At 43.6% G+C, this 13,304-nt stretch overlaps 1 protein-coding gene across 2 annotated transcripts in view; it reads left to right on the top strand.

Annotated features, from left to right (window-relative positions):
- RAB22A (RAB22A, member RAS oncogene family) overlaps positions 1-13,304 on the top strand; it is a 56,129-nt gene that overhangs the window by 35,046 nt on the left and 7,779 nt on the right. For both annotated transcript variants that reach the window (XM_077873729.1, XM_077873730.1), the window contains exons 4-6: positions 9,448-9,519; positions 9,607-9,713; positions 10,345-10,454. In XM_077873729.1, the coding sequence (XP_077729855.1) occupies positions 9,448-9,519; positions 9,607-9,713; positions 10,345-10,454 (289 nt within the window). The remainder of the gene's footprint in view (positions 1-9,447; positions 9,520-9,606; positions 9,714-10,344; positions 10,455-13,304) is intronic.

Genomic DNA, 13,304 nt, shown 5'->3' on the forward strand with positions numbered 1-13,304 from the left:
AGTATACCAGAAGTAATCAGGAGAAATAGTCTGTCATCACGGTCTTATCTAAGACAGCATAGATACTGTGTATGGTATAAAATCTGACAAGAGTCATCACAGACAAATGGAGGAAGACAAAACAAGCCATTACTGTTGTCCTAGACGTAGACACCATACATTTGTACAGATTTAACGTCTTAAGTTTGCTCTGTTTGATTTCTTCTGGGTGTGTGTGTGTTTTGTTTTGTTTTGTTTTGTTTTAACACCGGATGTCATGCCCTGCTCCAATTACTCATCTGAGATATGTCTGTTTAATCTCCCATTCCCCATTCCTCCAAACAAACACATTTGTTTGTGTTGTGCATCTAGGATGGAGTATTTAGGACAGCTAGACCTTTTGCTAACCATCACTCTTCCATCCTTCACAAGTGTTGCTTCTCATAGTCTCTGTGAATATATCTATAGATACAGCCTTGGCGTCTGTCCTATTAGCTGAGAACGCCTGTGGCTCTTCATACCAGTAATATATGTACCTTTCACTGAATCCCAACTTTCAATTACCCCCTCCCATATATTTGATGATACAGCAAAACCCTCATCATAAAGAATCATGCTATAATACAGACTCCATTATACTTTGAATCAGAGCCTGTCCTAGTATACACAGTGATGTAGAGCATCTCTTTTTCTCTAGAACATAAAAAAAGAATAATACAAGGCTTCACACCTCTCCCTTACTGCTACTATAATAGCAGAATTCTTTTAAGTTTTGTAATTAGCTGGTCTGCCTGCCTCTTCTTTCCCCACTCCTAATTGATTCTGCACCAGGGATAGTTGCTCTGAGATGCAGATCTCCCTCATCCCTACCTGAAGCACAGTCACTTAGCCAGGGGCTAGCATAGGGAACAGCAGGCAGGCAGGAGTCGGGAGGACCACCTAGTGCAACCCCATGCATTGGAGACCTTCAGGGTGCTGCTGAGCACCCAATCCAGCCAGCTGTCGCAGGGCAGGAGTCTGCATCCAACCTGGCCAAGCACAGCTTTGAGAGAGGCAGCACATCTGATAGCTGACCCCACATTCTTTGAAATGCTGAGCCTCATGCAGGACACATCTGTGAGCTTGTTCTGACTGCCAGTTTGCCCTGGGCAAAGCCTTTATGACCTGACTCTGCCAGACTGTTTTTGCTTTCCACCACTTTATCTTTTTGGACCAAACTGCTTAGAGTTCTCCAGCATGCCATACGGCCTCACCTTGATGCCTGTGTACTGTTGTTCCCTCTAGTCGGAATGCCCTCCCTCCAACTTGAACATAGAAAACTCATGTGTAGCCTTCAAAATTCACCTCTAATGTCACCTTAGGGCGGCCTTTCCTAACCATCCCTACTATGTTCAGAGAAGCCACTGCTTTGCCATTTGCCCCTTTGCTCAAATCTGAGTCTGGAGATGACCTGTAATTCCTCCCTTCTCTTCCCCTCACATTTGTTCTATCAGTGTGCCCCCCAGCTGTATCTTCTAAATTACATCAGATACGTTCACCTCCCTCCACCTCCACTGCCAGCACTCTGCTTTCAGCCACCTGTGACCCACAGAGGGTCCCTGTAGCCTTTTCATTAGTCCCCAGCTTCCCTCTTCCCAGCCTGCCACCCTGCTTCACTTCTCCTCACAGGACCTGGAGGGATCGTCTGAAGACAAAAATCCAATGCCACTGTCTTCCTGCCTAATACCCTTCAATGCCTTCCCACTGCTCCTGTAGTAGCCAAGGTCTGAACTGTGGCCTGCAAAGCCCTGCACGGCCTGCTCTGCCTTCTCGCCTCTGTTTGCCATCCTGGCTCATCCTCCCTCTCACCCACTGAGTTCCAGCCCACTGGCTTCCATTCAGTTCCTCCAATGCCCCAAGGTCCTTGCCTCTCCAAGGTCCTTGACTCTGAGTGTTCATGTACATTGTTTCTTCTCCTGGAACTCCCTCTCTTCCCCCTGCTCAGAGCATGGCCAGCTGGCTCCTTCCCAACCTTTGAGTCTCAGGTTCAGTGATACACCCTCAGCATTTTCCCTAATCCCCCTGCCTGAAGCAGGGCTCCAGTGCATTCTCCATCACTGCCTCCTATTCATTTTCCTCAGGATCCTCATTACAAGTTGTAATTAGATGATCTGTCTCCTGCACTTGATTGACAAGAACTGGAACCAGTGTCTTGTTGACTGCTGTATTCCTGTTGCCCAGCACAGGGCCTGACAAAGCACTGATGCTCAGATGCTGATCAGGCCAGTCAGTGAATGAACTCTTCAGAGCATTTCTTTGTATCCTACACAGTCTTTGATTGCCCCCATCCAAGAGATTGTCTCCTGTTTCCTTACTTGTCTGTCTGCTGTTAGACTGTGAGCTCTTTGCAGGCAGGCAGGGACTGTATCCATGTCTGTGCTCTCAGCCCCTGGCACACAGTATTGATGTCAGTGGACTTTGGTCAATTGATTGCCAGCCCTACTTTTGCACAGATAAGGAAGGACAGATCCTCTACTATTACCATGTGAGTATTGCATGCCTCAAATGATAATTTCTGGTATTTGCACATGTATTGTTAAGTTCCCTACGGTAGTGAGATTCATCATAGAACCAAAAGGCGTCATAAAGTGAGAATCCTTTCTGATGAACTGACCGTTCAAACATCCTCCCCATTTGACCCTCCATCCTCTGCTGTCTATGGTTTTGGCAGGTGGATTGTCTTTCTGATGGTCCAGTTGCAATTGATTTGCAAATTGATTCCATTAAGTCAATGAAAGTGATTTTGGAGAACTTAACAAATGTCATGCAAAGCCACTGATGGTAAGGGATCTTGTTAAATGAAGGGGAAAATACTGATCAGGATGATGATATAAGTGTTTCAGAAGATAACAATTTGTGGACCAAAGAGTTGAGCTGCCTAGGAAAAACCGATGGAGTCCTCAAATAGTTTTGTAAAAATTCCTTTTCTGTGATCCGATAGGAGAGTCAAGCATGAAATGAAAGATAGACATCGTATTGTGCTAGCGTATAGTTTCATCAGAAGAATCACAGTCAGGTCCTCAATCAACTTCGATTCAGTGTTCATTCAGGAAACTAGCTCCTGGTTGCAATAATAAACCTAATTTTTTTTTTCCTAACATCAGAGGAAATGAAACTTTTTTTTTTAAGATTTTATTTATTTACTTACTTATTTGACAGAGAGAGAGATAGCGAGCACAAGTAGGGGGAGAAGCAGGGGGAGAGGAGAAGGAGAGGGAGAAGCCCAGTGAGTGGCTTGGTCCCAGGACTCTGAGATCATGACCTGAACTGAAGGCAGGTGCGTAACTGACTGTACTACCAAGACACCTGAAATGAAACTGGTTCTCATAATTTCAATTTATTTTCTCAAGAAAGTGCCTTTGTCAGATCTTTTTGTCCCTGTCTGCTATCCTAAACAAATCCATTCACCAATCATCCTTCACTAACAGGGACTCCTGCAGTAGCATGGAGATGGACCCAGCACCATGGACAAATGAGCACCGCAGATACCATAAATATACCATAAATGGAACAAGAACATTTCAAATACATGACAAGAAAGCTTCTTAACTAAAATCTAATAGATACTGCATCCAGTCCTTAGGTATAGGTATATGAATCTTCACATAGTTTCTCCTGATGACCGTTTGCAGAGGTCAGGGCACCAGGAAGGCACGAACTCAGTTGTCTTGTAAGAAATTGTTCTCATGTTAAAAATCAGGAAAACCTGGGATAGAGTATCATCTGGAGCTGGGGTTGACGCTCTGGTCTGTCAGCCAAATGCAGCCTGCTGCCTGTTTTTATAAATAAAGTTTTATTGGAACAGAGCCACAGTTATTTACACATTGTCTGGAGCAACTTTCACTCTTCAGTAGTAGAGTTGAATAGTTGAGAGAGAGATGATATAACCCATAAAGCCTAAAATATTTACTGCGTGGCCCTTCCCAGAAAAGTTTTTGCCAACCTTGATCTAGAGACAGATTTGGAACAGAGGTGTCCTGATATCCTTTGAGTCTCTCTTTTAAGCAGCCACTTTCTTTCTTTACACCAAAAGGTCATAGAAAGAGTTTCAGTGTCAATAATAGCAGAGTGGCTTGTAAGGGACTAACCCTCCCAGAGGTAACAATTACATGCAAGTCCTGGACAAAAACATTAAAAAACAACTCTCCGAAGGCACTGCCAAATACAGTCAGGGACTGCAAAGGGAATTACAGTGGGTGAGACTCAACGTTTTTATAGATTTTTCCCCAAAGGCACTCTCTAGTCCAGGCCACACAGTGTAGCTAGCACTCAGGCAGAAAGCCCTGGTTTTTAGCTTGTGGTATTTGAGGACAAAGTTTGATGATGCTACAGTAGCTGAGGGGGAAAGAGAGCAAATCCCAGAAAAGATGGATCCAACAAGGAAGAAAGCTCCAAAATCTACTTATAAATTCCCTTTAGGCCTCTGCCTGACTGCCTGTTGCAAGTACACAGCAGAAGAACAACAGCTAGAGCAGCGACAACATGGAGCAGAGAGTCAGCTGCTGCTCATTCCAGGACAAGCAGAGTTTGGAGCTTCAGTCCAGTCCTGCCTCACTGGAGCAGGTGGCTAAACTGTTTGGACTTCCCATGACACCCCAGAAGGGCCAGGCCTGACAGGCAGAGATCATGGCCCAGAATGACAAGTGGAGCCAAGCAGGCCCACTCCTTACCACGTGTAAAACCCATCTCAGGGTGATTATCCAAGGTTTTCACACTCCTCAGAGAAGATCATAGAAGCCAGATCATTTAAATACACTCGGACTTCAAGGAAAAAGTAGTCTTACCAACTTAACTGTAGGTGGGGAACCTCACACAGAATGGAAACTAATGATTGAACGGTTGGAAACACTAAAGCTGACAACTGCAGTACTGATGAAAAGTCCCTTGGATGGCTGGCAAAACAAATTAGCCAGCCAGAACAGAGAGAGTGGGAAATGGGGACAGATCCCAACAACTTGACATGTGTAACTAGAGGCCTGGAATTGTGAAGAGAGAAGGGAAAGAGAATAAAAGAATGGTTCAAGAAAACTTCCCAAATTTGGTGAAACACATCAACTCACAAATCCAAGAAGTTCTAGCAAACGTGTAAGTACAAAGAAAGCCACACAGATCACTGGAAACCAAAGCAAAAGAGGAAAACCTTGAGAGCAGCAGAGAGATAATGGACATACTGTGCACAGGGAACAGCAGTGCACGTGGTCCCCAGCTCCTCACAGACATGGCGCAGTCTGGAAGCCTAGGACCGCAAGTCTCTTGAAAGTGCTGAAAACAGAAAGATGTTAATCTACCAAAATTAGCTTTCATATATAAAGACCAAGGAATGACCTTTTTAGAAGAACAAAAGCTAAGAGGATGCAGCAGCAGCCCCAAAAAGTTTTTCAGGCCAAAGGGAAGCACACTGGGCAGTCACTGCTATCCATAGGAAGGATAAGAACTGCTAGAGGTGGTAAATAGGAAAATCTAGCTCTTTTTCTTCTTATTTACTGGCAGTTAATGTAAAAATGCTAACATTGGCTTACAGTGTATGTAGATTTTAAATACTTGACACCAGCACAGAAGACAGTGGGGAAAAATTAGACTCTTGCAACGTTGTCATATTTTATGTGAGGTGGTGCACTTTAAACTCTTAAGTGGGGCTATGAGAAAAAAATGTATATTGTAGTTACAAGAGGAACCACTTAAAAATACAAGAAGGGATAGCTTAAAAGCTAGTGAGCAAATTATTATATTAAAATTGAATGCTAAAAAATACTCAGTTGATGCAAAAGACGGAGGAAAGGAAAAACAGGATTTTCTTTTTTCTTTTTTCTTTTTTTTTTTAATGGAACAAATATAAAACAGGGGCGCCTGGGTGACTCAGTGGTCTAGCACCTGCCTTCCACGCAGGGTGTGATCCTGGAGTCCCGGGATCGAGTCCCATATCGGGGTCGCTGCATGGAGCCTGCTTCTCTCTCTCTGCCTGTGTCTCTGCCTCTCTCTCTCTCTCTCTCTCTCTCTGTGTATCTCATGAATAAATAAATAAATAAAATCTTTAAAAATAATAAAATAATAACATAAAACAGCGAAAATGGTGGGCCTTGTAACCAACCAGCACATAGTTGAGCTTGGTGTTTGATCCAGTCTGACAACCTCTGCCTTTTAAGCAGAATGTTCAGTTCCTTTACATTTAATGTACTTCCTAATATAAAAGGATTACCTTCACTATTAAAACATAGCTTGAAAATAAGGGGATAGAAAAGTATATCCTATGGAAATCATAAGCAAATGGAAATTACTGCGGTTACATCAGTGTCAACAAGTATCAACAAGGTAGATTTGAAGACAAGTGATTATCAGCGGCAGCCCAGGTGGCTCAGCAGTTTAGCGCCGCCTTCAGCCCGGGGCGTGATCCTGGAGACCCGGGATCGAATCCTGCGTCAGGCTCCCTGCATGGAGCCTGCTTCTCTCTCTGCCTGTGTCTCTGCCTCTCTCTCTCTCTCTCTATCTCTCATGAATAAATAAATAAAATCTTTTTAAAAAGACAAAAACAAGTGATTATCAAGAATAAAGGGGCATGATAAGAGGGGAATTAAGGTACCTGTACTGATTGGAATATTTTATATATTGGTAGGATGGTGTTTACATGGATGTATACATACACATTAGTCATTTTATCAAAACTTAAGACCTTTTATCTAACTTAAGATCTTTGCATTTCTCTACATGAATTTTACCTTACAAATTTAAATGCTGAAGAAAACCAAAAACCCAACAACCTTGTAAAGTATGTTGCCATTATAATATATCAAAAAAGAAAGCTAAAAACTATATATCCGGTAAGGGGTTAATACCCAAAATATGTAAAGAACTTCTACAACTCAGTACCCAAAAAGCAGCAACAACAAATAATCTGATTTTTAAATGAGCAGAGGAACTGAATAGACATTTTTCCATAGAAGACATACAGATGAGACATATGGAAAGATGCTTGACATCACCGAACACTAGGGAAACACAAATCAAAACCACGAAGAGATATCACCTCACACCTGTCAGAATGCAAGTATCAAAAAGACAAGAGGGGCGCCTGGATGGCTCAGTCAGTTAGGCATCTGACTCTTGACCTCAGGATCATGAGTTCAAGCCCCACATTGGGTGTGGAGCCTACTTAAAAAACAAAACAAAGACAAGAAACCAGTGTTAGCAAGGATGCAGAGAAAAAGGAACCCTCCTGCACTGTGGTCAGAATGTATATTGGTACGGCTACCAAGGAAAATAGTATGGGAGTTCCTCGAAAAATTAAAAATAGAACTACCATATGGTCCCATAATTCACACTGCTAGGTATTTACCCAAAGAAAATGAAAACATTAATTCAAAAACGATAGATGCACCTTTGTTTATTGCAGCATTATTTACAATAGCTAAGAATATGGAAGCAGCCCAGTGTCCATCAAAAGATGAATGGATAAAGGTGTGGCGTGTGTGTGTGTGTGTGTGTGTGTGTGTGTGTGTACATATGTATAATGGAATATTTCTCAGCCTTAAAAAAAAATGAGGTGTTGCCATTGGCAACAACGTGATGGAGCTAGAGGGTACAATGCTAAATGAAAGAAGTCAGAGAAAGATAAATACCGTATGGGGGTTTCACTCATATGTGGAATCAAAAAACAAATGAAAAAGAAATAGACCGATAACTACAGAGAACAAACTGGTGGTTGCCAGAGGGAATGGGGTAGGGAGTTGGGCAAAATGCGTGAAGGGGAAGGTGGGGGTACAGGCTCCCAGGTATAGAATGAATAAGTCACAAGGGTGGAAGGTGCAGCACAAGGAATGTGGTTGGTAGTATTGTAATTGTGATGGATGGGGACAGATTGATAGCCATACTGACAAAGAAACAGCATAACATAGAGACTTGCCCAATCACCGTGTTGTACACCTGAAACTAAGATAACATTGTGTGTCCACTGTATGTAAATACAAATGAATTAATGAATGGAGTGAAGGAAGGGAAGGGAAAGGAAAGCTAATACCATATCCATTATGTTCTCTGCATGCTCCTACCAACCCTCAGCCCATGGAAGTCAGTCCAGAGTCTTCTCCATCTAATAACGTTTCCTATTCTGTAGTGCTTTCTTGCTTTACAGTCTTTAGTTTTGTCATTCTCTCTCTCTCAAACTTAACATTTTGTTGGAAGTTATCTGGCTTTCACCCCAGTGGCAGAGATTTTTCTCACAAAGAGTAGGAAAGCTTCATATGTGTGGATGTCTGGTCTGGCATTTAGTTTAACATCACATCATACTTAAAAAGTCCTTATATTCACCAATTCTTGCTTACCTGCAGTGCCAGGCACCAGGCAGCTCCAGAGATAAAATGGTATACACTAAGCAGACATGCTGTCTTCCCTCATGGAGTTTACAGTCATAATTTCACTGTCTTTTACAAAAGTCACCTTAAAAGTTTAAAGCCAAAGGTTAAGCTCTTTGGATAAGAAGTTGCAGAATCCATAACCCTGTGTGTGAATGGGACTGTACGCCAGATGCTCACCTATGACAACAGGTCCCTACTGCGGGGTCAGCCACCAGAACAGAGAAGCAGGATGAGACTACCATGATACCATGTCAGCCGTAGGGGTCAGGTTTCACATCAGGCTCTGAGACAAAGATCAAGTATAGGTAAACCTCCTGTGTCCACTGAGCAGGCTGCCCAGGATCGGCGTCGACTGGGTCAAGAGCCTCACGTACGTTCTCCACTTTCTATCTCACACTCATTAGGAGAGGTGGCTTGCTGACAGCCCTGCAGTTATCCCTCTGCCTCTCTGCCTCCCCACCCCCCCTCACTGCCTCAGGTAGGGTATGGGCCGGTAGGTGGGCAGGGGCCATGCCCACAAAGTGAAATTAATGTAAATGAAAGGAAATTTGTACCTGCATTTGGGAATTGCCACAGGTGCAGATATCAAACAAGCGAGCTACAGACTCCTCCAAGTAGCGAATGTAAATGTGTGCTCATTTCTGTGGTACAATCAGCATTTAGATTACAGGCTTATCTTTATGGCACCCAAATGCAGCCACTTCTCTGGAGAACTATTTACAGCATTATTTTTATCTCCTTGATAGTTTGGGAAGCCAAAGTTTAAAGGACTATTGAACAAATGAATTCGGGAATTATAACATCGAGTTCAATTAGAAAGCCTTTTTAGCAGAAACAATTGTTTATAGCACCATATTTAATTCCTATAAAACTGTATTGTAAACTATCTTCTGAGAGACCGTCAGCGTTACGTGAAAAGTTTCTTGCCTTTGGTAATGACCGCTTCCTCGGCTGCAGCATCACGTCATCTTCTCGGGCTTAAGAAAAAGATCAACTTTTGTGCAGAGCTATGGGGCCTAAAAGTCTGGTGAGAAACATCTTTAACTCCTTCTCTCAAATTTCTGTTTCCCCTTCTCTGCAGTTTCGTGCCTTAGCGCCGATGTACTATCGAGGGTCTGCTGCAGCCATCATTGTTTACGACATCACAAAAGAAGTAAGCCTTTCCATTTGCCTTCGGCTGTTTTGAAAGCTCTCTCCTGGCTCCTTCGGCCTCCAGTCGCTTTCCTGTTTTGTGTTTCAGGAGACGTTTTCAACACTGAAGAACTGGGTGAAAGAGCTCCGGCAGCACGGCCCGCCCAACATCGTCGTTGCTATTGCCGGGAATAAGTGTGATCTTATCGACGTCAGGTGCGTTAGGAGACCAGGCGATTACAGTGCTGATTATGTGTTCCCTTTCTTCCTGAGCAATATCCAGTATAAGTATCTTGCTTTTATTTTATCTCCGACATTGAAAAATTCCTTTTCGTTTAGTTGGAGTCCTGAAGTTTCAAACAAAAATTAAGAGTTCAGACATTTGGGGCTGATTAGATGAGCGAGAGAGAGACAGAGACAGGTGTGTGATTTATGTAAACATTGGTTACATCATCCTTGACATTATCTGAGATGAGGGCAGCCCCCCAGTTCCCATGACATCGGGTGCTCCAATGGGGAAAACATACATACTTTAAAGGGAAACATATTGACTGGCAGTTTCCACTTCCATGATTCCCAAAGCAAGGACTTGACTTCTGTGGGCAAAGAAACCCTCGCCATCCTGTGATCATTCCATCAGACGGATGCATCGCTAGTAGTGCTGAGTTCTGTTTCATGCTGTGTAACCAGAGAAGTGGTATAATTGAGAGGACCACGTATCGGGGCTTGGTCGCTAGCCATTCTCGACATCCTTTATCATCACGAGTCTGGCTAATTACTGGGTAGGTGGGGATAACATTAAGTTCTTGATGGACAGAATTTCTGATTTGCGATTGTTGCCTTCCAGAGAAGTCATGGAGAGAGATGCCAAGGACTACGCCGACTCCATCCATGCGATTTTTGTGGAGACCAGCGCGAAAAATGCGATAAACATAAATGAACTCTTTATAGAAATTAGTGAGTATCTCTGTGCCCTGTGGGTTTTCTCTTTGCTGAGCACCTTAATTCCAAATTACACAGCGAGGGAGAATTCCCTCTGCACAGAGTAGTCTGGTCTCTGACATTGCTCTCAGCAGGACAAGCTAGAGGAGGAGTGGCGGCCGGGTTTCAGCTCACTTTCTAATTGCTGGAGAGCTGCCGCCTGGTGACCGCCCCCCTCCATCTCCAAGACTCCTGAGTTCACTCCTGAGCGAACGGTGCGCAGGGCCTTGAGGTCCTAGACCCTGCCACCTCTCCCTCGGTCTCTCTTGAAATGTGTTTCAGTTAGTCATCCGAAGTCATCAAAAATGAACAATAAAGGGAAATGAAATGCAAGTGTGACACCACGGTAAGAAAACCCCCCAAAATTAATGGCAGGCAAGTAGAAAGTAAGGCCCCTCTTTCCACCCCTCCCCCTCTCATTTCCGGAAGTGTTAACATGAACATGATGCTGCTAGATGGAAGGAGGCTGCTGCATCCCTTTGGGATCCTCTACAGATTGTATCTGTGTTTATGCATTTCATTCGAATTCATCAAAATATTTATTGAGAATGGTTCCAGGCTCAGGGGAGACCGTGGTGAGCAAGACTGGCGCGGCCCCTGCTCTCCTGCAGCACACATTCGACTTCACAGATAGGCAGTGAGCACAAAGACAAGCAAGATCCCTTCAGGTGACATGCAGCAATAGGAAAAAAAAATAATGTGGGATAAAGTGAAGGAGTTGTCTGGGAAGGCCTCACTGAACAGGTGATGTTGGAGCTGAGATGGGACAGAGCAGGCTGTGTAGAGACCTGGGATCCCTGTTAACCTGACGTGTCAGACTTCCAGGTAGAGAACAGGACAAAGCTGATGGGGCACAGTGAACTCATTCAGATCCATCCACTGGGTGAGGTCAGAGACTACTGAAGCCAGAGGCTCACTTGGCCATTGTGTAGAGGAGGAAGCACTAAGTCCAGCACCTACCAGACCAGGCAGGGATGAGCCCAACAGCAGTGGGAGATGGGAGTTGCAGAAAGCCCTGGTGACCCCAGCAGCTGGCACATGCAAGCCCTGCTTCAGTAGGTGGGGTCACAGTGGAATCTAGGTTCTTGGTTGCCCGATTACTGGGGTTATTTTTATCTTTATTTTTTGATGATTTTAGTTTGTTCAGAATTCTAGATTTTATGTAATATGTCCCATTGTTTAGATTTGGCCATTCAGACATTTTCAAAGCACTATGCAAGCCTACCAAGCCCATCTGCCACCATATGGGGCCACTAGCTTGCTGGCCCACAGCCTCTCGTCCAGTCCCTTTCCTGTAGCATCTGTAGTCAAGATGTCTGTTGTCTTCCTAGATTGTAAAGAACAGTCCCCCAGATGCACGCTTGAAAGGCAACATGAGGCCAGTCGGGAATTTTTCAGTTCAAACTAAAATATCTAAGTGCGTGGTATTGGGAGTATGCCAAAATTATTGCTGTTTTTTAAGTGTTCTTTACTCTAGCGGTGTTAAAAACAGGAAGGTAGTGAGTTATGCCAACAGTGATAACTCCTATATAAAAACTAGCATGGACATACTCATTTTAACTGTGGAAAAATAAAAAAAAATCTATGTTCACAAAGATTAGAAAAATTTAGAGAGATGTAAATTGAGCTTATTGTTTACTGGGTGTTGTAAAATTACATTAGCACAGTGCCTGGCTTGCTGACTTTTTATTGAAGTCTAATATACGTACAGAAGGGTGCTTAGAACTATAAAACTCAAGGAATTTTCACAAACTGGGTCTACTCCTATAATCGGCACTCGGATGGAAACCCAGCAGTACCCCAGGAGCCCCCATCCCAGGGAACCACTGGCTAGCTTTTCAGATTTGTTTTCCCTGTTTCTATATTTTATATTTTTTCTAAAACATACTGTACGTACTCTTTTGTGTCTGACTTCTTTAGCTCTATGTCACATTTGTTAGATTCATCCATATCATTGCCTGGCTCACTCTCATCACCGAGAGGGGGAGGGCAAGTAGAATATCCACAGGGGGGATCCCTGGGTGGCGCAGCGGTTTAGCGCCTGCCTTTGGCCCAGGGCGTGATCCTGGAGACCCGGGATCGAATCCCACGTCGGGCTCCCGGTGTATGGAGCCTGCTTCTCCCTCTGCCTGTGTCTCTGCCTCTCTCTTTCTCTCTCTGTGTGTGACTATCATAAATTAAAAAAAAAAAAGAAAAAAAAAATATCCACAGGGTAGTTCTCCATCCTGTTAATCCGTATGTGAGTGCAGTTGCTCACAGTTCAGAGCTATGGCAAATAGTGCCTTTGTGAGCATTCACTTCGTATCCAGTGTGCACACTCTGTGTACACATGTTTGTTAGGTCTATTTATACCCAGAAAAAGAATCACTGAGTCACTGGGCATGCAGGTGTTCGGTAGGGGGGTTTGCAGCCAGTCTTCAAAGTGATTACACCAGCAGACACTCATACCAGTGGTATATGGAACCCCGGTCACTCCATCTCTGCAGTGTAAGTCTTGATCTGCATTTATGATCTATATAGCTAATGAAATTAAGCCCCTTTCTAGGTATTTATTCTTACAGGACAATATCTGGGTATCTCTTTTGTGAACTTTGCCTATTTTCCTGTTGGGCTACCTGCCTTTTTCTTAATTATGTTTATAGTTTACTTTGGATAGGAGTCCCTCATTGATTATGTATTGAAAAGATCTCTGTGGCTTGACCTCCATTTATGAATCAACTGTTTCACAGAGCTGAGGTTTTTAATCTTGATATAATCCAATTTCTCTTTATTTCCCTTTACGGTTATCACTTTTCAGCTCTTGTTTAAGAGATCATGGTCTATTCT

This window comes from Canis aureus, chromosome 26 (assembly GCF_053574225.1).
Source record: "Canis aureus isolate CA01 chromosome 26, VMU_Caureus_v.1.0, whole genome shotgun sequence".
Lineage (NCBI taxonomy): Eukaryota > Metazoa > Chordata > Mammalia > Carnivora > Canidae > Canis > Canis aureus.